The sequence below is a fragment of the Chenopodium quinoa genome, unplaced genomic scaffold (genome assembly GCF_001683475.1).
Source record: "Chenopodium quinoa cultivar QQ74 unplaced genomic scaffold, ASM168347v1, whole genome shotgun sequence".
Taxonomy (NCBI): Eukaryota; Viridiplantae; Streptophyta; class Magnoliopsida; order Caryophyllales; family Amaranthaceae; genus Chenopodium; species Chenopodium quinoa.
The window spans coordinates 370509-395420 of record NW_018743074.1 but is presented as its reverse complement, the minus strand read 5'-3'; the positions used below and the strand labels follow the sequence as shown (position 1 = coordinate 395420).

The window sequence follows — 24912 nt, the reverse complement described above, 5'->3', positions numbered from 1 at the left end:
AATGAACTGAAAATACCAACGGAACATACACAAAGAAACTGGAAAAGGGGGAAATTACAAAATACCCACATTCTAATTATTTTTGTGGCAAAAACTGGAATGAAGGGTAATGTGGTTTCAGATCACCCAGTCTATGATATCACACACCGGATGTTCTTCCAAGTGAGTAAATTGAAAGGGATTAAGAAACAAAAGAACTCAAATAATCCTGTTCTTTTATTAAGTTCGCTAAAATTACAACAAATTTTCCTCAGACAAAATTTGCAACTTTACCAACTATAAAAGAATGGAAAAAACAGTGGAGAAAAATTTAAGGTAAAGGAGAGTAAAAAAAGGACAAACTCGTTGATGTTGCCCTGCGGCCAACTTATTGCTTGTGTTCGTGCAGCAAGAATCATCGGTATCCAGCATTATAACCCGCCTCATTTATGCAGCAAGAATCATCAGCTTAATGTACACAGGACATATTCATCCTATCATCCATCTTAAGAAAGGCATCTCTTCCGTTTCCACGGAGTTTGCCATCCTTGTTCCCTTCCTGTTCAATAAAAAAATAAAAAAAGCTCAGAAGTGGACAAATCTATTATCTATCATCGAAACCTTCCTTAAGATAAATAAGACAAAAAAAGGAAATAAAACAACAATTCAGGCGAAAAATTGACGGCATTTAACTTACATATCTCCCAGTGGAATCACTGTTATTAATGAATGAAGCTACTGACTTCCGTTCTAGATCCATATAGAACCTCATTCATTCTCTCGGACCAGTTCAAATTCAGCCTCCGAGTAAAATCCTCTACCTCCCTGAATAAACATGTGAATACTTTAAATATAACACCAACAAAAATAGAGCATTATTCTTTTATCAATGTAGTTAATTTTCAGGAAAAGTCAATATATAGATGGTGGTAGTCAATTGATACATGAAGAAAATTGCAAACAAAAGTGAAGATATGCCAGGGAAGAATTCCATGAAGGTGTAAAAATGGGAGAAATACACCCAGAGCCTAATCACAGATTGATGTCAGAATGACATAATCATTCAGGAATATATCAATACTTTTTCCCCATGTATTCACAAAACACATACGAAGTAATATTTGAACAGAACAGTTTAGCTTTCCACAAAAAAAATAAAAAAAAAATAAAAAAAAAAATAAATCAGTTTGAGAGCTTCATAGTCAGAAAATTGTGTACTTGCTGCTTTCTCTATCAGGTTTAAATATTTCATAGATAATGCTCTCACATTCATGCAGTGTTGGTGAGTAATCATGGAGAATATTCAAGATAGGTAGCCAATAAAGTTATACATCAAAATTACATACAATAGACAAAACAATCTCCCTTTAATAAACAGCTGCTTTACTAAGCTACTATCAACGTCAAGATTATTGAGCAACGGAGTTAATCTACCATTGTTTCAAGCATGTAGGAATCAAAAAAAGCACAGCTGACAAAGAAAATATTTTGTGTTGTGAAATCTCATTTTAATCACCCCAAAACAAGAATGGATAACCATCAAAATCTGCCAAACCATGGAGCACATTATCAATAACCAGAATCACACATGCTTCCTCTCACTACTAGTAACGCTTTAAGGGATTCCAGCGATCAGTTTCCTTAAATTCATGGCAGCACATGAACTATTTCTCCATTAAGGGATTCATATTCCTTCTTTGAATCTTGTGAGAACCCCCAGTTAACCACTCATCCAACACAGCCAAGATTTCAACATAAACATGGGGTGGCCAAGGTAATATAACCTAACACACTCAGGACACATGTTTGTACCACAATAAAGCAGAAATCTAGAACTATTAGGTAACCTTGCAAGTGACAAGACGGGAGCCTCATTTCTTCATTTCATTCATAATTCGTAAAGGTTGAAAATTCAAAGACAAACCTATCAATTTGTTCTTTTATAGCAGGATCAATGTCATCCTCCCCATCGTCCAAGTTTTCCTCACCATCAAAGCAATAATCTAAATTGGACAACTCTTTTTTCGCACTGGGGCTAGCCCCATTGGTAGAGACTTGAGAACAATTGTCCATATTCTCCTACAGTATATGAAAACATTCATGAAATTTCATTTCTGATATCTCACTCAGGTGATATATAAATAAATAAATAAAAAAGATAAAAAAAAAATAATAAAAAAAATAGCCAGACTAACCTTGTGGTTCTCAACGCCGTTAATTAAAGGAGAACTTTTTGACTGGTCCTTTTTTCTTCGGTGTTTTTTCTTGCTTTTAGATGTTTTAACAGCTTTATTATCTGGGTAGCAAAAATATAGTGAGTGATTAATATATCTCAAATATAGAGCTGAATTATGTACAACAACAACAACAACAACAACAACAAAGCCTTAGTTCCCAAAATGATTTGGGATCGGCTAACATGAATCGTCATAAGGAATCGTATACAATTGAATTATATAGGGTTAAAAATATAGCAAAAGCTTAAGCAAGCTTTAATAGTCATAAAATATACATTTCATATGCTAACAGGCTAACAGCATAATCTAAAGTCAAAACATCAAAAAGAACATGTGGACCTGTAATTCCAGAAGAGTTCTATTCACTGACAAATTGACAATGATAACTTGAAACAAGCAAATACTAGAAACCTCACAAATTTTAACGAGATCCTCTGAATTTTTTTTTGGATCCACCACTGGCTCAAATTTATTAAATACAGAAACAAGTGACAAATTAGAAAATATTAAAACATCCAAAAAAACAGTACACTTACTAGAGAGCATCATAGAAGGATGCATCCTCCAGTCTTGGTCTAGTTTCTAAAAATAATGACTGAAAATAGTTCCAGAAAATGTGACAACCTACCTTTTTGAAATGGAGGGAGAGCTGTGTTTCAGTCTGGGTAGAGACAACCTCATAGACATGTGAAAGGAGAAGGATTTCTTGACTGTATATAACCAGCAGAATCAGAGAAACACAGGGAAACATGTCTGTATCAATTTTTGTTTAAAGATAAAAGAAAGATCGTAATTCACTCTTATGATGCATGTTTTAAGAACACGGGATTGACAGTAAAGAAAGATGCTCCCCGCAAAAAGGTTGAGACTGATTTAGACCTCTTGAGGAAAAGATGAGTGTTGCATAGACTTGGATTATGTTCTTCTCTAAAGTTGAAGGAAAAATATGATAAAGCAATATTCTTTTCCCAACTTGTTCACCAGTGCATAGAAATTGTATATGATAATTTAGATCTCTAAAATTGTACCCACAAAGAGATCATCTTAGAGAAGGATGGAAGGTCATATCACCTCTGATTCATGGAAATGAGAATTTAGTAGGACAAATCGATTTCCAACACCTTTCGCCATATTAGAAAATGCATTTAAGAACATTTTGAAACATAGGGATATGTATCATATAGAAGGAGAGGAAAGACATAGCATGGACACAAATTTCTAAGCTAATATAACAATCATCCTTTCGCAATACAACCTAAAATTGCCATAGTCCAGATCACCGGCAAGTGAGTACCGTGTTCAACATGCATCTCTAATCAGCAATTGCTGTGATACATTAGGGGTGAATCGCGAGCGCTCCTCAAAAACCGACACTTGCTAACAAAGGCCACAACTGAAAACCAATTTTATCTGAGGTTGCCTATCCGATCACATACTATCAAGTCCGAGGTTCTTTTTTTCATCAAATTCTCTATTTTCTCTATTAGTGCTTAATAGGTTTCTTCCATTCCTAATTCTGTTTTTCTCTCTCTACTAGTATGTGCTACCCTCATTTTTTTATTTTTTGTTTATTTATTTATTTATTGATTTATTTTTTTTATGGTGACTGAATAGTTTTGGACTTTGTGTGTTGATTGATTACTTGCTATGGCTATTCTTGAATCTAATAGTGCAGAAATTACCTATGAAGAACTATATTAAAAGATCTCCTTTGGATCTTTGCTTCCAAATTTTGCAAATGTAGGGGGGCTGGGGTGCTATTAACCTTGAGACAGGCCAACAACCTACAATGCTAGCCACTCTATCATCAGTTGCATTCTACCAGCAAGAAAACAATAAAAGATTTATAATATGGTCTCTTTGGACTCTTCACCAGCAGAAAAGGCAAAACAATGCGTAGCGGATTTGTAATCTTAATGGTGGTTCTTATCAAGCAACATATAAAAGGTTTAGGAGCCATATGCTTGGAAATCGGAACTAAGGGATAAAGGAAATGAGAAGGGTCCAAAAGGCTACTAATAGATATGGACATGAGATGGAGAAAGCTCTTGGACAAAGTTCCTCCTCATGTTGTAAAAGCTATTGGAGTGAATTTTCTTTAATTCTCTCACTCAAAACTTCAAAAGAAATAAATTGACTCCAAAATAAGCTTAAGATCTGGTTAATTTACACAACGATGAGAAAACAAGAACGTGAGAGGCAAGTGGTAATAAATTTGATGCCATGAAGGATGGCAAGCTTTCTCTTGACAAACTGAAACTTGAATATGTGTTTATCAAGTGAAACTACTAGCCATAATAAGACAACTGTCACTTTTATATCATTTGCGCATTATATACTATATTTATTGCTGAATTTAGCTTATATACAATATTTATTGCTGAATGGAACTTTGTTCTGTGTTTATAGCTATTCTAAAGCATTGTTTCAATTTGCAAGTCTCTGTATCCATTAATCTTTTTTGTGCAGCATAGCATTCCACCCCTAAAAGTTATATCACATAATACAAAACCCTAGGTGGTAATTGGTAAATAATACAACAAGAAGCATATCATTAATTCTTTATCAGCATAAGATGTCCTCTGGAACCTAATATAAACATGATTTCAGTCAATAAAATATTATTCTATCACAAGCAATGATTTTGATTTCGTAAGCAAGGAGGTAAACAGATATAGAGCTACAGTTCTTTTTGAAAAAAAATTAATAGCAAGAATCTTAGAGAACATCACACTCTTAAAGCTGAACTAGAATGCTTCTAGTGAAAACAAACTCCGGAAAGATACGAATACAGAACTGTTCAGAATTTGAAGTTTTGAACAGATAGATGGGGCTCAGATCCAAACTAAATTTAGGGTTTCTACAATTCAACTGTGTGCATATTTGAACTAATGAGTGGGTGAACTGCAGCATGATTAAACAATTTATTTGAAATTTGCAAGCCAATCTCTATAATTCTTCAGTGAATGAATACCGGTACTCTGTGGCATATTATATAGCTACTACACCTACTAGCAGGATTATACACAGGCCATCATATATCCATCATTTCTTACAAATAACTAACAAAAATGGAAGACTAAATTAGATCATCTTTATAGAAGATTTATACCATTGTATGCCAAGGTTAGGGTAGAAATAGAGGGGGAAGGGGAGGGGGAAGAGAGGGGTGTTGGGGGGGGGGGTGGTGCTGTCAAGTATGAATGCAGCCTTCTACAATTACCAGTGTAATTGCAATATACTTTTAACCCTGAATTAAAAAGTAAAAGCTAGACCAATCAAATTACCTTCATCACCTCCATTTATATATGACAATAAATCATCAACAGATCGGTTATCTACATGCATTTCTTCAGCTTCAGCAGTCTGAAAAAAAGGAAGCCAAATTGCCATTATAATGTAAACCAGAAAATTTGAATTGTGGTTTAATGAAAGCATGCACGGAAAGTCCCGAGTGGATACCTTCAATTTCTCTTTCTCCCTAAGCTCTTTCCTCCTTTTTGCATACAGCCGATTCAAAAGTCTGATTCGAGGATCATCAGTCATGTTTCGCAAAGGCTCCAACTTCTCCTCCTAAAACAATCAAATCTGCATTAACATAATAGACAAGATAAAGAGGACATGTCAAGCACACACAACACTGTAAGCATCAGAAACCTCTGTAAGATCATCAGGCAAACAGAATATCTCACGTATCTCCTCCGGAGTTTTGCCTTCAATCATTCGTGCAAGTGCACGGCTTGTAAGTTCAACCAGGGGCTTCAATTGCAGGCTATCAGCAGCAGATGCCAACTCGCAGAGCCTTTTTGTATCCATTCGAATGAACTTTTCATCAAAGGATTTCCGTTCCTAAGGAAATAAAGACGTATGTCAGGCTATGCATTTGCTTATATCTGAGAAACTAAATAGCCTACAAGGTGAATTCTTCATTTTAAAAATAATAATAATAATAAAAAAGAGGTCACTCTTTACATCGTAGTGTCTATCATAATCACCACCACTTGTTTTCCAATATAAAATGCAAGAAACAGCTCAAAGCACATATTATTAAGAGCAGGAAAAGGCCACGACAGTTTAAGTTGTAAAGAAAACCTTGTTAGAATGTCCTGGAACTTGATGGAAGCGACAATAATCAAGAATCAGACTCCACATGGCAGGATTGACTCTTTGCGGAAGACAAATAGCATGATTTTTGGATGTGCCCTTTCCTGCATGAATTTCATGACATATGACCGGGCAAAACATAGCTACCTCTTGTTCAACTTGTTGAATAGAACCATCAGCTGTCTGAAGCCAAATGTAAGTCTTCATCATCTGAGCATATATTGGAGCAGGTAAACTGTCAAGATTTCCATGAAATTCATCATGTTGAAAAACAGGAATGTCAGTGGAAGACTAGCACAAAATAAGAAACGATTCTATGTTTCAATGGGGCAAAAAATTCAAATAAGCACATTTCATTTTAAGAAAATTAAACCAGCATCACACAGCCTAGGCATTGTTCTTGATATACTCAACCATCATAAAAGGAAGGATTTACAATATTTTTGTAAGAAAAGAAAACCAAGCCAATTGAATCTCCTAAGTTCCGCGAACAAATTACAAATGAATATAAGACAATAGAAATAAGAGTGGAGAGTGGAGACTACAATGACACTGTCAAGTGGAACTACCAGGGCAAAGAACACTTCTCTTTTAAGAGGAAAGGAAAATACTAGCTCTGCCCACTCACACCAAAAACCACCAGCACCCCCACCCACTACCATCAAAACCACCATACCCAAATATACAAACCCTTAAACTCCAGTCACTAGTCAGCATCACCACCCCTTCAAATCTCCGACCCTTAACATTGAAATATCCTCTCTCAAAAAATCACCACACCAATCTCTTCAAAAGCCCAAAATCACCATTCCCCACCGATGCAACCTTACCACTATCAAATCATAACTCACTCTCTCTTCTCTCAATCTTTTATTATCCCCCTTATAAATTGACGGGAAGAGTGATGGGTAAGGTCATGCACTTTTCTCTTGATATTTCTCCCTCCTAGTTGTTCTCTGTTTAAAATTGAGGAAGGGTGGTGATGGCTTCATAGTGGTGGTGATTGGGATGAGGAGGGAAGGAAGATGGGATCATGGTGTGGTAGTGAATAGTTGTTCATCTACTTCCTTTATTCTGCTTCATTTCAATCAATTATAGGGTTTTTTTTATTAGTTAATTTATTTTTTTTTCCTTCAAGTTCAAATTAGCTGTCTGAGATGTGGTCTTTATTCTGATTTTTTTTTTCCAAAGTTTAAGTGACTATGGCAGCAGACCAGCAGTTGTGGAGGCGGCAGTGAGTTCTGGAGGAGGTACAGTGGGTTGCTTTGGTAATTGACAGGCATTATGTATTTATGTTATGGGATGAGGTGGGTAATTAGATATACAAATCGAAGTAATTAACTCCATGTGTGGACCAGCCTTTGACACTCTCTGTCTCTCCTCTCCACTTTCTTAATTTCGGTGCAAAAGGGTATGTTGCAACTATAAATAGATGAAGTACATAATTAAGCATAATGACTTGTCCCAAAATGACCTATTAATCCAACTTACTGCTTTGAGTAAAGAACATACCTTGGTTTAGATTCCACCACGTCCAAATCAGACATTTGCAGCTTCCTTCAGACTACAGATGAAAATCTACACCCTGACTTAATTGTCAGCTCCAACTTAAATACTGGTAAATAAATTAGCTTCTTCCTCTAGTTGGTGTATCCAATTACACAGCAACAGGCAGACAGCTCAACTGAGCTAGTATGAACAGCACTCCTGTAAAATAATCATGACACAATTTTGAGTCAGAAATATAACGAGATAATAATACATTTATAAAGGAGATTGAAAAGCATCACTGCAACTTAAAAAGGCACATTCATTCCTTTAATAAAATAAAATAAAATAAAATAAAATAAAATAAAATAAAATAAAATAAAATAAAATAAAATAAAATAAAATAAAATAAAATAAAATAAAATAAAATAAAATAAAATAAAAATAAAATAAAATAAAATAAAATAAAATAAAATAAAATAAAATAAAATAAAATAAAAATAAAATAAAATAAAAAAAAAAAAAAAAAAAAAAAAAAAAAAAAAAAAAAAAAAAAAAAAAAAAAAAAATAAAATAAAATAAAATAAAATAAAATAAAATAAAATAAAATAAAATAAAATAAAATAAAATAAAATAAAAATAAAATAAAATAAAATAAAATAAAATAAAATAAAATAAAATAAAAATAAAATAAAATAAAATAAAATAAAATAAAATAAAATAAAATAAAATAAAATAAAATAAAAATAAAATAAAATAAAATAAAATAAAATAAAATAAAATAAAATAAAATAAAATAAAATAAAATAAAATAAAATAAAATAAAATAAAATAAAATAAAATAAAATAAAATAAAATAAAATAAAATAAAATAAAATAAAAAAAAAAAAAAAAAAAAAAAAAAAAAAAAAAAAAATAAAATAAAATAAAATAAAATAAAATAAAATAAAATAAAATAAAATAAAATAAAATAAAATAAAATAAAATAAAATAAAAACTTTGTAATAATGTTAGTGCACAATGTTCATCCACGCATACTATTAAACAAATTCAACAGCAAAATTACAGCAATTTAATTTATGAGAAAAACTAGGGAAAAAAAAAATCATAAAAATTCAACATCTAACTGGTCAAAGGCAAACAGAATAGCAAGTCGTGCTACTTGTCAAAAATAAATGTCAAGTTGGACACTTCTTTCTCTTTTGGGGGCCTTCTTCATCTACACACTCAACAGAAATAGCCACTTTTACTTGAGTCATTGGAAAGTGTGATGGGGTAAGATCATCTGTCAATTCGCGTTTAAAAGAGTTGATTTTCAAACCAATTCATTTTTAATTAAATTTAGCATGAAATTTCAGGTTCCAAAGTAGAGTTCAAAAGCCATTAATTTTCAGGAGGGTTCAAGAGGGTTTTAGGTCATGCCCATTTATGCCAGGTTGTGTAAGCAACTAAGCAAGCAAACTAGACAGCAAGTTGTGACTTATGAATCAGTCTACAATTCTGAGTTTCTGACTAGACTCACTGTTCAGAGTTAGCGTTCAGAATAATCTCTTTGCTCTATGATTCTGACTTTAGATTCAGATTTTTATTCATAATGATCTATGTGAATCAGACCCACGAGCCACGGCTCTATAATTATAGCTATGAAACAATCCTATATACATCCTTAACATATGATTGATACCATTCAAATAATCCAGAATAGAATTGCATCAAGTATACCAAATCATCAATCACGCATCTTCTCTCAAACCTATTCACGAGCAAAATTTTCCGTACCCAGTTATACATGTTCCAGTTCACTTTCATTGCATTACAAACACCCATTTTGGCTCAAAGAGAGTAGACAGACCCTGTGTTCCACAAACTAGGATGATAGCTACAGTCACAATAAATTTCAATTGTTTTCACATTTTGATGCCAAAGCTATGTTGACAAGGGAAGAAATTAACCCAAAAAACTAATCCCCACAATAATAACAATAAATAAATAATACAAAAAAACAGAAATCCAATAATAACATAGAATCCAATTCAATAAAATGAAACACATAACTTATAAAAAAGAGCTTCAACATGATTTTTAATTACTCAAAAGTATCAAAAAAACAAGATCAGCTTCAAGAATAATCTCAGGGATTGCAACTTCCAAATTACAATACCTAAAACCTTTTACTAACTATAAACATTAAAAATTAGAAATTAAAAAAAAAAAAAAAATCATTTTGGTAATAAGCCTGCACATATATGAACATAAAAAAAACCCAGAAATGAAAAAAATATATATATATATCTAGCTCCACAATAAAACCTGAATTCAAATTCACAAAGAAATGAAATGAAAACAAAAATCGACGAAAACAATGCAACAAATCAAATAAAAACAACACAATAACAATCAAATCAAATGAAAACAAAGCAATAACACCACGAATAAAAATTACAAGAACAGAACACATCGAAATGGAAGATACCTGGCGGAGAATAGAGGGGCGGCGGAAGAGGCGGCGGAAATGGAGGAGAGAGAAAATAGATGGTGGAGCGCCGGCGAAAGGAGGAAGAAGAAGAAGAGAAAAGTGAGGTAAAGAAGATGAGATACATACAAAAATACCACCACCAATTATACGGCTGCTTATCGTTCGTTCGTTCGTTCGTCGTCAGGGGTTTTTTTTTTTTGGGTAAATTTTCTCTCTCTTCTTTCTCTCTCCTCTCTTTCTAGCTGCTCTTCTTCTTCTTTTCTAATTCTTCGATCCTGTAATTTTTTTTTTGGGTGGTCAAATTTTGTTATTTTGTTGTAATTTTTTAAGGGATGTAATTTTAATTTTTATTACGAGTATTGTAATTTTGTTTCATTAGGTTAGGACATTATAGGTTGCACGAAAATAGACACGAGTATAGATGTGGTAGTAATGATTTTTGGTTTATATTATGCTCAAGGTTACAGTAAATGCTTGATTTTTGTCATTAGTTATATGTTTGTGAGGATATACGGTCCTTATTAAAGATTTAATCTTGATTAGTAAATTGGCTTTCTATTAACACCTCACGCATCATAATAATTTAATCTTTCACCTTATCATTTGTGATCTATGGGTTTTATTGAAAATTAGGGAATCTATCAAAGTATTATTTTAAAATAATTTGTGAAAACTCAAGTATATTACATTTCTCCTCCTCCATGATTTGTCCCCATAATCCAAATGGGGAGAGGGAGATAAAATGGAAGAAATATAATAATGGATGTAATTATTTAAGTAACTAGCGAGTATCTCACTGTTAACTATTTTGTGTAGTGAAGAAATATTGACATCACAAATCTTGATCTATGTAATCTACATTTGTATGGTTTTAAATTATATAGTTGAAGAACCACAAAGTAGAGATGAACTCAAAAATTATACTTGTATAACTGCTTACCAAGTTGGCATTATCAACGCAAAAAGTAATCTTTACTTCACTTTCATCATCATTTGATGAACAAGTTGTGGACAATAACATGAGAAGCTTTTGACTATTCATTAACTAGCTAAAGAATGTGAAAACCAACCGGTCGATACAATACATGAAGCGTTTCTCAAACATCAACTCGCTCAAGTGCTCGCATTACATAGTTTCCAAGGAGCATGGGACAAAATACTAGGAAAGAATCAAACATATGAATGAAGGAACTTCTATCTGCACCCCAGAAAAGTCTTCTTCTACTCCGGTATGTAAGAGCATTGTGTCGAATATCTGCGCTTACAAATCGGAGTGCATGAAGGCTTTGGAGGCGTGCAGATAGCATCCAGGGGCGGACCCAATTAAGTGACATGGGGGGACAGCTGTCCCCCCAATTTAAAAAAAAAATTAAAAAAAAAAAAAGCAAAACAAATCGCACAGCGCTGCTCCATTTCAATCTTCACTCCAATTTGCCATTACCACTAGTCCACTGCGTCGCTGCTCCACCATTCCACCAACCGGCGACCGTCGAGGCTTCGTGCGTGCGTGGTGCGTCGCTGCTCCTGTGCGGCTGTGCTCCATCTTCAGTCTTCGCTGCTGGCGCGTGCGTGAGTGCGTCAGGCGTCACTGGCTCGCTGCTCCACCGACCACCGCCTGTCCGCCTTGGCCCCTGGGTTCCTCACCACTCGCTGAGTCGCTGCTAAACTTATGGTATGTCTTGCTAAGTTGCTAACCCTAATTCGAATTTCGAAATTCCCAATTTGTTAATTTGAAATCCCCAATTCACCAATTGTTAACCCTAATTTCCAGATTTTTGTTGAATTATTTTAATTTTAATTGCAATATTTGTTGAATTTTAATTTTAATTGCAATTTTAATGTTAGGTTTTATAGTATGCATTTATGCAATGATGTGAATTGTGGAAATTCCGAAATTGAATAATTGATATATATATTTTTTAATGTAATTAGGAAATGTCAAATGATTCACCTAATTCAAACAAATCCAAGGCTACTAGAAAACAACCCGATCTTCGACAATTCTTGTCTAAAAGAAAGAAACTCCATGAAAATGAGTCCAATAACTCCCCTTCATTAAGCCCCCCCTCAAAGTCAAGAAGATGATATGGAAATGGGTGGTTCAAGTACTTGTAATGTACCATTGGAGGAAAATTTGGTATACGATGTTGAACTTCTTCCTCATGATCCGGGAAAAAGAATAAACATAATGGATTACCCCGCAAATGAACGAAATGCAGTTAGGAGGGGTTATATTCTTAAAAAACCTTGCCAACCAAAAACTCATGACTTTCCTCAAAGACAAGTGTCTGGTTTACGTCGCTTTAGTGTTCATTGGTTCAAGAAATGGGATTGGCTTGAGTATAGTATTGAAAAAGATGCTGCATTTTGTTTTGTATGTTACTTGTTCAAGAATGAAGTTGATAGTTATTCGGGGGGTGATGCATTTGTTGATGGAGGGTTTAGGGCATGGAATAAACCGGAAAGATTTGAGAAGCATGTTGGTGGAATTAACAGTGCTCATAATCTTGCTTATGAGAAATATGTGAATTTAAGAGATGGAAAAAAAAAAATCTTGAATGTGTTTGACAATGCAAGTGAGGTGATTAAAAGTGAATATTTTATCCGCTTGAATGCATTTTTAACTTGTTTAAGGTTTCTTTTGGGGCAAGGTTTGGCATTTCGTGGACATGATGAAAGCGGGGAGTCATATAATAGGGGTAATTTCCTTGAGCTTTTGAAATGGTTAGGAGAAAAGGTTGAGGAAGTAAGACAACATACTCTTGAAAATGCACCTAAAAATTGTCAAATGATTTCCCCTTCTATTCAAAAGGACATTATTAATTGTTGTGCCAAAGAAACAACTAGGTGCATAATAGAAGAAGTTGGTGATGATTACTTTGCCATATTAGCCGATGAGTCAAGTGATGTGTCCCAAAAAGAACAACTAGCTCTTGTTTTGAGCTTTGTTAATAGAGATAGTGGAAAGGTAATGGAGCGATTTTTAGGCATTGTTCATGTTGGTAATACTACCGCTTTAACTCTTAAAGATGCAATCATGTCTTTACTTGTTGAACATTCATTGAGTCCATCTATGATAAGGGGGCAAGGGTACGATGGAGCTAGCAACATGAAAGGTGAAATAAATGGTCTTAAGACTTTGATTATGAATGATACTCCAAGTGCCTACTACGTACATTGTTTTGCTCATCAACTTCAACTAACACTAGTTGCCGTTGCTAAAAAGAATGATAGTTGTGGTTGGCTTTTTGAGATACTTGCAAATTTATTGAATGTGGTTGGAGTTTCTTGCAAGAGAAGAGAAATGATTCGACAAGATCAAGCTCAAGAAGTTGCTCGAGCATTGGATGTAGGGGATATTGTGAGTGGATCGGGTTTAAATCAAGAACTTGGTTTGAAAAGGCCCGGGGATACTCGTTGGAATTCTCATTACAAGTCTATTTCAAACATCATCCTCTTATTTCCTACAATTGTTAAGGTACTTGTACACATTGGGAAGCATGGTGTATCGGAAGATAAGTTCAAAGCTCAAATTGTTTTAGGACAATTAGAGTCATTTGACTTTGTTTTTATTGCTTACTTGATGTTGACTATTTTTGGTTACACTAATGATTTGTGTGTTGCTTTGCAAAGAAAGGAGCAAGATATTGTAAATGCCATGGAACTTGTCACTTACACAAAATTGGTGTTGCAAAAAATGAGGGAGCAAGGATGGGATACTCTCTTAAACAAGGTAACTTCATTTTGTGCTAAACATGGTATTGTTGTTCCCACTATGGATTCTCCTTATGTTCCTCAAGGAAGATCAAGACGTTTTGTTGAAGAAGCAACAAATGAACATCATTTTCGGGTTGGAATTTTTGTAAGAGTGATTGATTTGCATCTTCAAGAACTTGATGATCGATTTAATGAGAGGAATATGGAGATACTAATATGTATGGCTTGTTTAAGTCCTAAAGATAACTTCTCATCCTTTGATAAAGATAAGGTACTTAAACTTGCCTCTTTTTATCCTGAAGAATTTTCAAGCTTTGATTTGATGGCTCTTGAATGTCAACTTGATATATTCATGGAGAATATGCTAAATGATGATAGATTTCAAGGTTTAAATGACCTTAACTCTCTTTCTATGATGCTTGTTAAAACTAATAAGCATAAGACTTTTCCTCTTATTCATTTGCTTATCAAGTTGATGTTGATTCTTCCGGTTGCCACGGCAAGTGTTGAAAGAGTTTTTTCCGCAATGACATGTGTCAAAAATAAGTTGCGAAATAGCATGGGTGATCAACTTATGAATGATTGTTTGGTCACTTTTATTGAGAAGGATATCTTCCTAAGAGTTTCCGATGAAAAAATTGTTGATCGCTTCCAAAATATGAAGACTCGAAGGATGAAAGTGTAATTTTAATGTAATGTTTATGTAATTTTTTTCATCATTTGAATTGTATGACTAAGTATGTTTTTTATTTTGAAATTTTAATATTAAGTATTAACCAATTTGTGTGTTTGAGTTTTTTTTTGTTTTTATTTTTTGTTAAGCTTTTTGTAAGTTAAGCATTTTGTCCCTCCGAATTGAAAATCCTGGATCCGCCACTGATAGCATCGCCCATGAATAAACATAACTAAGAAAAATGTAAAAAGAGGGGAAAAGATAATTCTCTACTATATCTGGGTAACTACATCATAACCCTGAGGCAATGGTAAAGTATCAAAACTATACCAAACATTATTTTACATCTCCTACAACTTACACAGGGATTTTATCCCCTCTAACAGTCCTGATAGTTGATGTTACACCCTAAGTACTTCCCGTTATTGAGATGAATGGAGCCGGACATGCGGACAAGGTCTATCGGGTTCTCCCCTTGACCATAGATTCTTAAGATCACCACTTTTTTTAGCAAGTGTCAAGAATGTGCCTGCACAGATTATAGATCGATAAATAAAAGGCACAATCAGTGGTCAAACCAAGGCCCAACACTCCTCTTTTTCACCAACTACTATGAGTTAGAAATGAGAAGTACGTGAGGATGGCTAAAGTTCACCGAAATGAAAACACAAAATTTCAATGAAATGGAAACAATGAAGGGCTTTGGACCTTGCTGGTGTCTACAGAATGGCCATGGTTTCCAGTGGCTTTGCCACGGAGGAGAGAAGAAGTGGTGGCTGCATAAATGAGATGCAAAATTGTCTATGTTGCAGGCCAGGGTAGAAGAGCGAATGTGGGATAATAGCTTGATGTGTTATATTCTAATCAGTATTTCATCATGTGAATGAATCTTTTAACTCGATTCAATTTGTACAAACATATATATGGATAATTACCAAAATTCCACTACAACAAGTCCGACTTCAATATTCTATAATTAAATATGGAGGACCAACAATGGTTATCGGTGCTATAAGATAATTATCTCTACAAATATGCTACTTACCAAGTGTAAAAGGAACTATGTAGAGGAGAGCTGGTTGGCCATGTCCGTCCATCAAGTTCAAAGCAACATACGTTACAAGGAGACCTGCAGAAGAAATTTATAAGAACTTGAGAGATCATCTTCAAACTCCAGCCAGGAAATCTAAAACATACTAGCCAGCATATCATAAATCAGATGTCATGGAAGCATTACTGCTTTCAAACATATATGATGTAGATCCTATGTAGAATAAAAATTGTTTCAGACACAAGACAAGTAGTGTGATGAACCCTGCTATGCCCCAGAGGAAGGGGACGTTAAGACTAGAGCAAGAGAAAAAACACATAAATTTCTTTTTTTTTTTTAAAAAAAAAAAAAAAAAAAGAAGAAGTTGGGAAGGGGAAAGAATTGATAAAGGCAACGCCACCGATTTCATAATTAAATAAGATAAGAGAAAAATAACCCTATCCAACACAATAATGTTATTTCGATAATGTTATTTCGATAATGTATACATCCGAGTCCACAAGTTTCATAATTTTTCATACCAAAACCATAAGCAGTCATTCCCCACAAAAAGTATCCAGCTCGAATTCTCTTGTTCCCCAGCCAGTCATATCTGCATAGTCAACCACTCAACCCATTAACTTAATTCAACCAGAAATATCATGAAGCAAATGTAATTGTGTGATAATGGTGTATATACTCTAATTGGAAATTATATTAATATTTTAGCACTGCCCTCGAATTTAATGCAGAAATCACAAGTCCTTCCAAAAACACAATTCAAAAGCATTCCTGTATGCTACAGGATGGACATTGCAAGTATTTTGGATTCCAACATTCAACATAATGCCATTCAAATATTCAATACTCAATAGAATAAAGAAGTAGCAACTCGCTAAAATGCCAATCAAACTCATTTGCTTTTCAAGTGTCAGACTGCCATTCAAAAAAAGGAAATGAAGTATTGGAGTAGCATAGGTCTATAATCTATTTTTCAAATCAGAGCAGGTTTGTTCACCTTAATGAGAAGGCTATTACTAATCCTGGCAAGATGATGTCCCCAAATCCAATGACACTGTAACCGCCCCACGGGTCAAACATCCTTGGTATCTTCAACAACATTGGAATTCCATCTTCCCCACTATTATCACCACGAGCAACCTATATAGAGATCAGAAAACAAATTATGTATCTTGTACATTGAGAGACAGCTACATACCTTGAATCAACAGGGAGAGAATAAAACAACTCACCACAATCATAACACTCTCATGGAAGAACCACTTGGAAGCAAAGACCCAAAATATGTCATAAAAGAACGCACAACTGAGAAGAACTGTGCCAACCTGTCAGAATTAAGGAGAAATATAAAGTTACATACAGCTAGCAAATGGCCAACAACACAATTCTTACTCTAGCTTAACTCAAAGGCCTATACAATAGTTTCAGGAAGTAAACTTCAAATTCTTCTTGCTCTCTTAATAGATTTCAGGTTGAGCCACACAAGCACTAAATTGACCTTTAGGTGTCATACTAGTTGGAAGACTCAAAATCAATGATAAGCTAACATGTTCAACACTGCCACAAAGCTAATAGTCACGACGATTACTTGAGATTGCTACACTAATTTTGTGCCTTTTTTTACATAGAAGAATATTAATGCTTAAAGTGCTGGAAACATCAAAGTGGGTGGACTTTAGCTGTTAGTGAAAAGGACCATTCTTATTCAATGGTTTTGAATCTATAAAAAGATATGGGAGAAGGCCTTGAAAGAAAGAGCAAAATGTTGGAGATACAGCATCTAAGAATGAAACTTCCATATCATTGAGGTAATGAAAAACTGAAAGCAAGCCATTTATTAGCAAAAGCTTATGCCCTGAGAGCTCATATGGCTTGTCAAATCTCAATATCTATTCAAAAATTCCTAGAGTTAGAATTCCCAAAATTTTAACTAAATAAAATACACGTTCTTTGTTAAATGAGACCTGATTAATGACGCCAAAGCTCATCCCTGGTAAAATAACTTTCACATCTCACTTGTTAATAGGTTCTCTTCCTAGAGTACTGTAAAGCCAGAAAGGTGTAGCCTTGGGTTGTCTAAAAGGATTTGGTCAATAATCAAGAATTCAAAAGGAAATATATCTAGTTTTTCATGAATATTTTAGAGCGGGGATGCTAGATTTATTTGGTTTTTGGATTAGGGGTGACATGGGGGGTGTTTAGAAGGCAATTTGTATAAGTCACTTCAAGTAGTACATGCAATATAAAAACCATACACCATACAGATACCAAAGGAACTAAGGAAGAAATTGAGTGAAGTAAGGTTTTACCTTGAGATTTGGTACACGCACAATCTGAAGTACAGTGAGAATTAACGCAATACCCTACCAGAGCAAAAAGTTAGTTAACAGTTGTAGATTTTCAACAAGCGCCTATAACAAAGAAAAGGCATTTTAAACCATCCCCGCATGTCTTTCCCTGGAAATTGGGAAAAATAAGGAATGCTGGGTGGATTCACTAATTTTAAGATATCTAACGTTTCTCCTCCTTTTAATCCCACCCAGACTCTGGTTAAAAGTTCAAATCTTAGGTAAAAGAACATTTTATGCTAACTTTCCCCAGCAGAGCACGGCAAAAAGAACATTCCACCATCAGTACAAACTACAACAGTGGTCTGAGCACAATTCTTTTTTCTCTTTTATTGAAACTGAAGTATGTTATTCCAAGTCTTCTGTCTCCCCTTCCGGAACTAGTCCTAAGCTCAGTCTTTCCTTGAATTTAACCCAATTATCTAAGCCTATTCCAGGACTCAGCCTGTTATTAAAACAAAAATAATGCATGACGCAGCAAAGACGGTAATCAATGCAATATTCATAAGTGGTAAATTAGGTATAATTAAAGAAAATGGATAAAGATAAATTCATACAAGAATATCTTGACCAATCCATGCAAAGGGCTCCCGGCGGTAAACACCCCAAAGAACAGCACATACTATGCAGAACGGAGAAACAGCCATAGCCAGATATGAGACTGCTCCAAAGATGGGCACTTTAATAAATGTTCCGGCAGCATGTTTAAAGCACCTGAAACTACATTTGCAAGCATGTCAGTTTATTCTGCATTTTACATAAATATATCTGCACAATATCACATAGACTTAGCCAACACATCATAGGATTGGATCTCATGTCACCAGACAGTACAACATGCACGTAGCTGAGAAAAGCATCAAATTGTTGCAGTTTATTTATTAGATAGAATTTAGCAATATGACATAACAAGAACTTCATGCAATATGTAAGCATACCTTGATAGCAACGCTACCAAGCACGTTTGCAAACCCTGTACAAGATCATAGAGCTTAGATCAGTACAGATTTTAACAGTGAAAAGCAAACATTTTAGGTAATACTTATGGTTGAGATGCCTCTCTGATCATACATAAATGTAAAGGATAATCAGGATCTGTTCTGCCAAAAGACAAACTAAATTTAACTGCAGTTGTGCAACTTATGAGCTGTGCTTACCTCTGCTCCACCAATGCAAAACAGAACCACCAGAACATCGATAAACCAGAGTGACATAAGTTTGTACAGCATAACCAAAAACAATGAAGCAACCACAACGAAAAGAAATGCTGATCTGGTACTGATATCTACAAATGCAGATGAACCAGTTCCTTCAGAAACTGCAACCTCCTCTGATGCATCCTGCAGAACAAAATCAAATAATTTGATTTTATCATCCATTTTCACCTTTTCAAACAAGAAAATACACAAGCATCCAAAGAATAGAAGGACCTTTAACATCTTATCATGTTCAATAGCTGCCTCCCTTGCATTCCATGCAGACCAGTAAGACGCACATAAAATAGTGCCGACAGCCATGAGCCACAGAAAAACTTCTGCCACATCAACTTCTGGGCGCTTTGGAGAGTACAGCTGCACATAAACTGAAGAAAGGGAATCCTGTAAATAGTTATAGGAAATGAAAACCCATGCCAAAAACAATGGCTGTTCAAGCCATACATGGTTACCAATACGTGTCAATCATAGCAATTATATCTTACCCCTAGAATTGTTATACAATAAATCTTCCAAGGTTTCACCAGCATATATTGGTAACATGACAGCAGGAATGTGGATATTTGTATCAGCATCCTCCTCACAGACCATTTTGAAGAGTTCTGTATGAAAGATCCAACGAATAGTTATGCTCTCTAGCTGTAATAGAGAGATTTCGCACAACAGACATCAGTTGTGGTTCTCCGTTTGCTCAAAAAGCCATACCTCAAGCCATAAAGAATCTATCCCACAAGGAAAAATAGTAAATTTCTACCAAGAGAGCAATTAACCATTGTCTCATCACCATTTTACCTAGACTTCTATAAAAACAAGGTCAGGGGAACATAGGAGTGTAACATGGACATGTGTTATGGGGTCTATAGAGCAGAGAAATCCAGAGACCAGACACATACATACAGATATGCTGATTTCAGACGAAATTTTCAGCTTTGGCATCAAAAGCAGATCTGATTGGACAAACACCACATATGTGTGCCAAAACATGTAATCACTTCTAATTTGGGGTCCTATGAAAAAGCTTCACGCTGTAATACCAATAAACAAAACCATCTCTGCAGCTGTATTCCAAAGTTGTGATCTTGCGGTCACAGAATGTGATGGTTTGCAGCAGTTGGGATATGGAAGTTCGGCCAAGATTTAAAACTTTGATTTCTAGTCTCTTGCAGACTGCAATAACAAACATTGACCTTCTCTAAAGCAGCAAAAAATTGTAAAGCCTTCATACAGTTTATCATTTGAAACCTTTTACAAGATAGTGGAATACCAAGAGTTCAAGCCCAATTTCCCAAATTATCAAGCAGAAATAAACTGGGAGATAAAGCCAGATTGAAAGGAAAAAAAAAATCCATTCAAGGCCATAGTGGAGCAGCCGCTATATAGGCTTCTTTGAGAAGATAAAATGATGTGGCCACAAGTTGACTAAAAACTAATAACACTAGGACGTCACCAAACTTACATTAGCATGATGAAACAAGAAAGAGAGTTTTGTGCCAATTGATAAATCTCCCTTGCGTAAAATTAAGGACACTACATTACAAATAAAACATGTTTGAGGAATAACAAGAACATGTATTAGAACACTCGCCACAATAAACTACACAAAATACAATAAACACTTCACCTGAAATTTTTAAAGGGGCACATCAAAGCATACGAAGTAGCAGTATCCATATCAGAGAAGAGATAGAGCAAATACCTGTGCTATTGTTCACAATAAGGATAGCTGAAGCGCCAGCATCTTCTGCAATGTTTGTCTTTGTAGTAAAACTGCAATTACCACGGTATACTAGTATAGCTTCACCAGTAAGCTACCAATAAATTGAAAGAAAAGGCATAACAGTTAAAGGAGGAATAAATGGATAAACGCTTGATAAAAGAAAAGCTTTTCAAGGGGCAAAAAAGGCACAATAACCTAATTGATTATATATTCAGGTTGCAAACATCATGTGGAATTTAACTCAATGATGAATTTCTAAGACACTTTCTTGAGCATAACAATTCATTATATATTACTGTATATTATATGGGGCAAGTATAACTTAATCTAATTTCACTAGGGAATGAAATATTACTCAAACATACTTCTTTTGGGCAAACTTTTGCTCTTTATCAGATGATGCTTTACGTGCTAGCTCATGTATTATTTTCGTCGGAACCTGAACTTGTAGATAACAGTAGCATCTCCAAGGTGTAGTATTTTCTATTTTTTATAATTAAACATACATGTCTGAGGCAGCGAAAGGGGTCTGCTGCTTGGACAGTACCAATTAATTAATCAGGAGCTCTGGGACTTGAATCCCGGATTACTCCATAGTACACGAAACCGGATAGATAATATTCATAATAACAATAATATAGAATACTAGATAATAGTCAAACTAGGTTACCCGTAATGGCCATGGGAAGTCAAACAAAAAATGTTAGTTATGTTACTGTGCTATTGTAATCAAAGTACCACCTTTGTAGGGTATTCTATGTTGAAAGAAAGGCAAAACTTATTTTACATTTTTAGGAATCTATTTTTTCAATTATTAGATTGGAGAACATAATTGAAAACAAAGATATGAACCTTATTTCTGGGAGGACTGCAACAATCCGGAGGATCTGCCAGAGCGAGTCTTGTTTGATTGGCATGCTTCTCTTTCGACTCAAGTGTAGGCCCAAATCGAGCACCGAGTCCCACATACTCATTATCCTCAAATCCATCAACCCATGTTGGCACCTTAACCTATTATGATAATAACAATTGCTCAAAAACGTTGTTACAGATGCCAAAGAAATAGAATCACAATGTTTTAACATTCCTAGATCACTCGAGGAAAAATCTACATATCTAATTCAGCCAAATAATCGTCACGCTATGCTCAGAAGTCTATTTTCAACTCAGCCATAGGCCTCAAGCTCTATTTGATCAAAACCCTTAATAAAAATATCCAAATGTTCTGTACAGCAATATATCAAAAGCACAAAGATATTAGCTTGAAGCTGAAATGACAACATATAATTCCATTACAAGATATATGTAAAAATCAAATTAGAAACAACACAAACAAGATTATAAACTAATACAAAGTAAAAATTATCGATATCAATATCATTAATTCAAAAAACCAAATATCAAAGTTTCAATGTCAGGGCACCTCACCCGGCAATCCACAGCATACTAGACTCCGACTAATCCAGATTCGAGCCGACTCAAGCTACACAAGCCCCCGACTGGGGAGGAAACTCTCCCAACAAATGATCAAAGAAAAAGTCACCACACTAGATTTGGAGTGAGTATAGCTCTGCTATACCCACCCACATCTCTCAATCAAAAATCAAAAATCAAAATCAAAAAATAAATAAATAAATAAATAAAAACTTGCCCATTTTATTGAATTGAAAAATTACACACAAATCATCACAAGAAAAAAGTCAAAGGCCCAGAAAACAAGACTTTAATCAAAAGAACATTTACAAAAATCAAAACAACACCCATTACAGCTCTAATTTCAGAAATTAATCAAATCAAATCAAATTAAGCAACTAATCATAAATCATAAACATCTCAAAAATCACTAAATATTACTGAAAATAAAACAAAATTACCAGAACAAAATTGTTTTCACAGCCAGGCTTCTTGGGAGCTTTATTATCTTCATGAACTATGTCACCGCCATAAACCCCACTTGAAAACCACCCCACGAACAAACAACAAATTCCCAAAAATCTCCAAAAATTCATAGAGTTTCTTCAACTATTTTCCCCTTAAAAATCAAATCTTTCTCTCTTTTTTATAGAGTTTTTTCCTTCAAATTTATGGGTTTCTTGTGCTACCATCAAATAAATATAAAAAAAAAAAAAGGTTTTTTAATTTACATTAATTTTTAATTTAAACAAAATAGTGAAAAACACAACAGAAGCTAGAAAGAAGGTGGGAGTTAGAGGAGAGAGAAGAAGAAAATATTAAGGAGCTAACACATCAAACAAATGTTTTTTTTTAAAAAAAAAAAAAAAAAAACCTTAATTTGAGAGTACTTCCGTTGATTTTTTAACAGGGATGATCATACGCGACGTATTGATTTAGCGCGTGTATTAAACGAACCAATAAAAGCGCCGGAGATTGGGGCACGTGTCGTCCGTACAAAAAGGGAGTTTAGTGCTTTGACGGTGATGTTAACTGGTTACCGGTTGAACCGGTAATTTATCTGAGGAAAGAGAAAGAGATAAATGTAGTTCCGTATTGAACCGTACAGATAAGACAATAAAAGGAGGGAGAGAGTAACTTAGAGACAGTGATTATTATTTTATTTTATTATTTTAATTTAGTTTTATAATATTAAAAAGGCAACAAAAGAGAAAAAAAAAAAAAAAAAGTGAAAGATCAGTGGACTGACATTTCATATTTATTATGGTTTTCAGGTTAGTTTTTGTACTTAGAAAAAAGGATATATGAGAACTTTAAGATAAATAGTCAACTTTTTTTTTTTTTTAAAAAAAAAAAAAAAAAAAAGATGAATAGTAACTTCTTTGATGATTATATTTTTGACTAGTGCTATTTGATTCTTTGATTTAAGAAAAATAATTATATGTGGTGTGGCCGGTCATTGTAGGAGTTACTTTGTTTGGTTATAGGATTACCTAGTCATTGTTCAAGGGTTACTTCTTTATCGTTATAGTGATTACCTCGTCGGTGTTATAGGGGTTACTTCGTCAGTATTACAATGATTACTTGGTCAGTGTTTTAGGTTACTTTATTCTTTTACAAATGGTCACACGGTATGGTCAGCCGCGTACAAGGCGCACTGATACTCTATATTAAACATAAATTAGAAAAAGTGCTCTTTTTCATTTTTATACGGAGTGCTTATATTTTATACGGAGTCCTTATATTTTACGGAGTGCTTATATTTTTATTTATTTTTTTTTTAAATCCTGGGATAAAAGACTTAAATTTAGATTATTGACATATTTATCAAATCATCATTACAGTAATATAAAAAATAAAAATAAAAGAGACATAAGAGTTTGTTAATTCCATTTTGATGTGTGTATATATATAATGTTAAATTGTTTAAAAAAATTAAAATATTATGCAAGTAAAGATACACAAACTATTGCGTCAGTCCAGACCAAATGTTTCGTCAGTCCAGCGGGTTTTTGCTTAATACCAATGATCGCTCACATTAGCGGCGTTGTTATTGGCGGTGGTATCGTCGACGGCGAGAAACTCGTTAATTGTTGATTATATTTGTCCATGATTTATGCTTGAGTTGGCTTGATAATTGCTTTAGATTATCGGATATTTCGAAAAATTCCCAAAAAAATCGATTTGGGGCTTTTTTGTGTGATGTATGGTTGTTGAAATTGATTGTCCTATGTGATTGTATGTTGAATTGTGAGCGTTTTAATAACAAATGCATGTATTTTGGTTGAGAAATGAGCATGTTATGTTATATCCATGAGCTTACTACGAGACCTTCAATGGTGGTTCCGCCATTGTTGACCTTTTAATTATTTTTATAAAATAAATTATATTGTCTAGATTATATCATCTATAACAGGATATGATATTATGTATATCAACCAACAAAAAAAAAACATATCACCTAATAAATGAAAAATATTAGCCAATAAAATGAA

General features: G+C 34.1%; 3 protein-coding genes across 4 annotated transcripts; 1 reads left to right on the top strand and 2 right to left on the bottom strand.

Moving 5' to 3' along the window:
• Positions 1–54: 54 nt before the first annotated feature.
• On the bottom strand, positions 55–10539 carry LOC110731541 (SKP1-like protein 21). 2 transcript variants are annotated; one of them, XM_021911396.1, is made up of 10 exons: positions 10282–10539; positions 7833–8027; positions 6309–6555; positions 5874–6065; positions 5679–5789; positions 5504–5582; positions 2175–2275; positions 1904–2058; positions 677–804; positions 55–538 (listed from the first exon to the last, which is right to left on the bottom strand). In XM_021911396.1, exons 2-9 carry the CDS (start codon positions 7865–7867, stop codon positions 702–704), a joined length of 1023 nt encoding a protein of 340 aa, XP_021767088.1. In that variant the 5' UTR covers positions 7868–8027; positions 10282–10539; the 3' UTR covers positions 55–538; positions 677–701. The 2 variants fall into 2 exon arrangements, with proteins under 2 accessions (XP_021767088.1, XP_021767089.1); XM_021911397.1 differs by having other exon boundaries at positions 6309–6530.
• Positions 10540–12376: 1837 nt separating this feature from the next.
• LOC110731478 (zinc finger MYM-type protein 1-like) lies at positions 12377–14686 on the top strand. Its single transcript, XM_021911330.1, has one exon. The coding sequence runs from the start codon at positions 12377–12379 to the stop codon at positions 14684–14686; it is 2310 nt and encodes a 769-aa protein (XP_021767022.1).
• A 236-nt stretch (positions 14687–14922) lies between these two features.
• Positions 14923–23252, bottom strand: LOC110731540 (signal peptide peptidase-like 4). The gene is made up of 14 exons (XM_021911395.1): positions 22879–23252; positions 21857–22015; positions 20984–21095; positions 19773–19889; positions 19504–19655; positions 19231–19413; positions 19012–19046; positions 18631–18793; positions 18035–18088; positions 16958–17050; positions 16723–16865; positions 16247–16317; positions 15720–15803; positions 14923–15203 (listed from the first exon to the last, which is right to left on the bottom strand). The coding sequence occupies exons 1-14, from the start codon at positions 23011–23013 to the stop codon at positions 15097–15099; spliced, it is 1608 nt and encodes a 535-aa protein (XP_021767087.1). The 5' UTR covers positions 23014–23252; the 3' UTR covers positions 14923–15096.
• Between the last annotated feature and the right edge of the window lie 1660 nt (positions 23253–24912).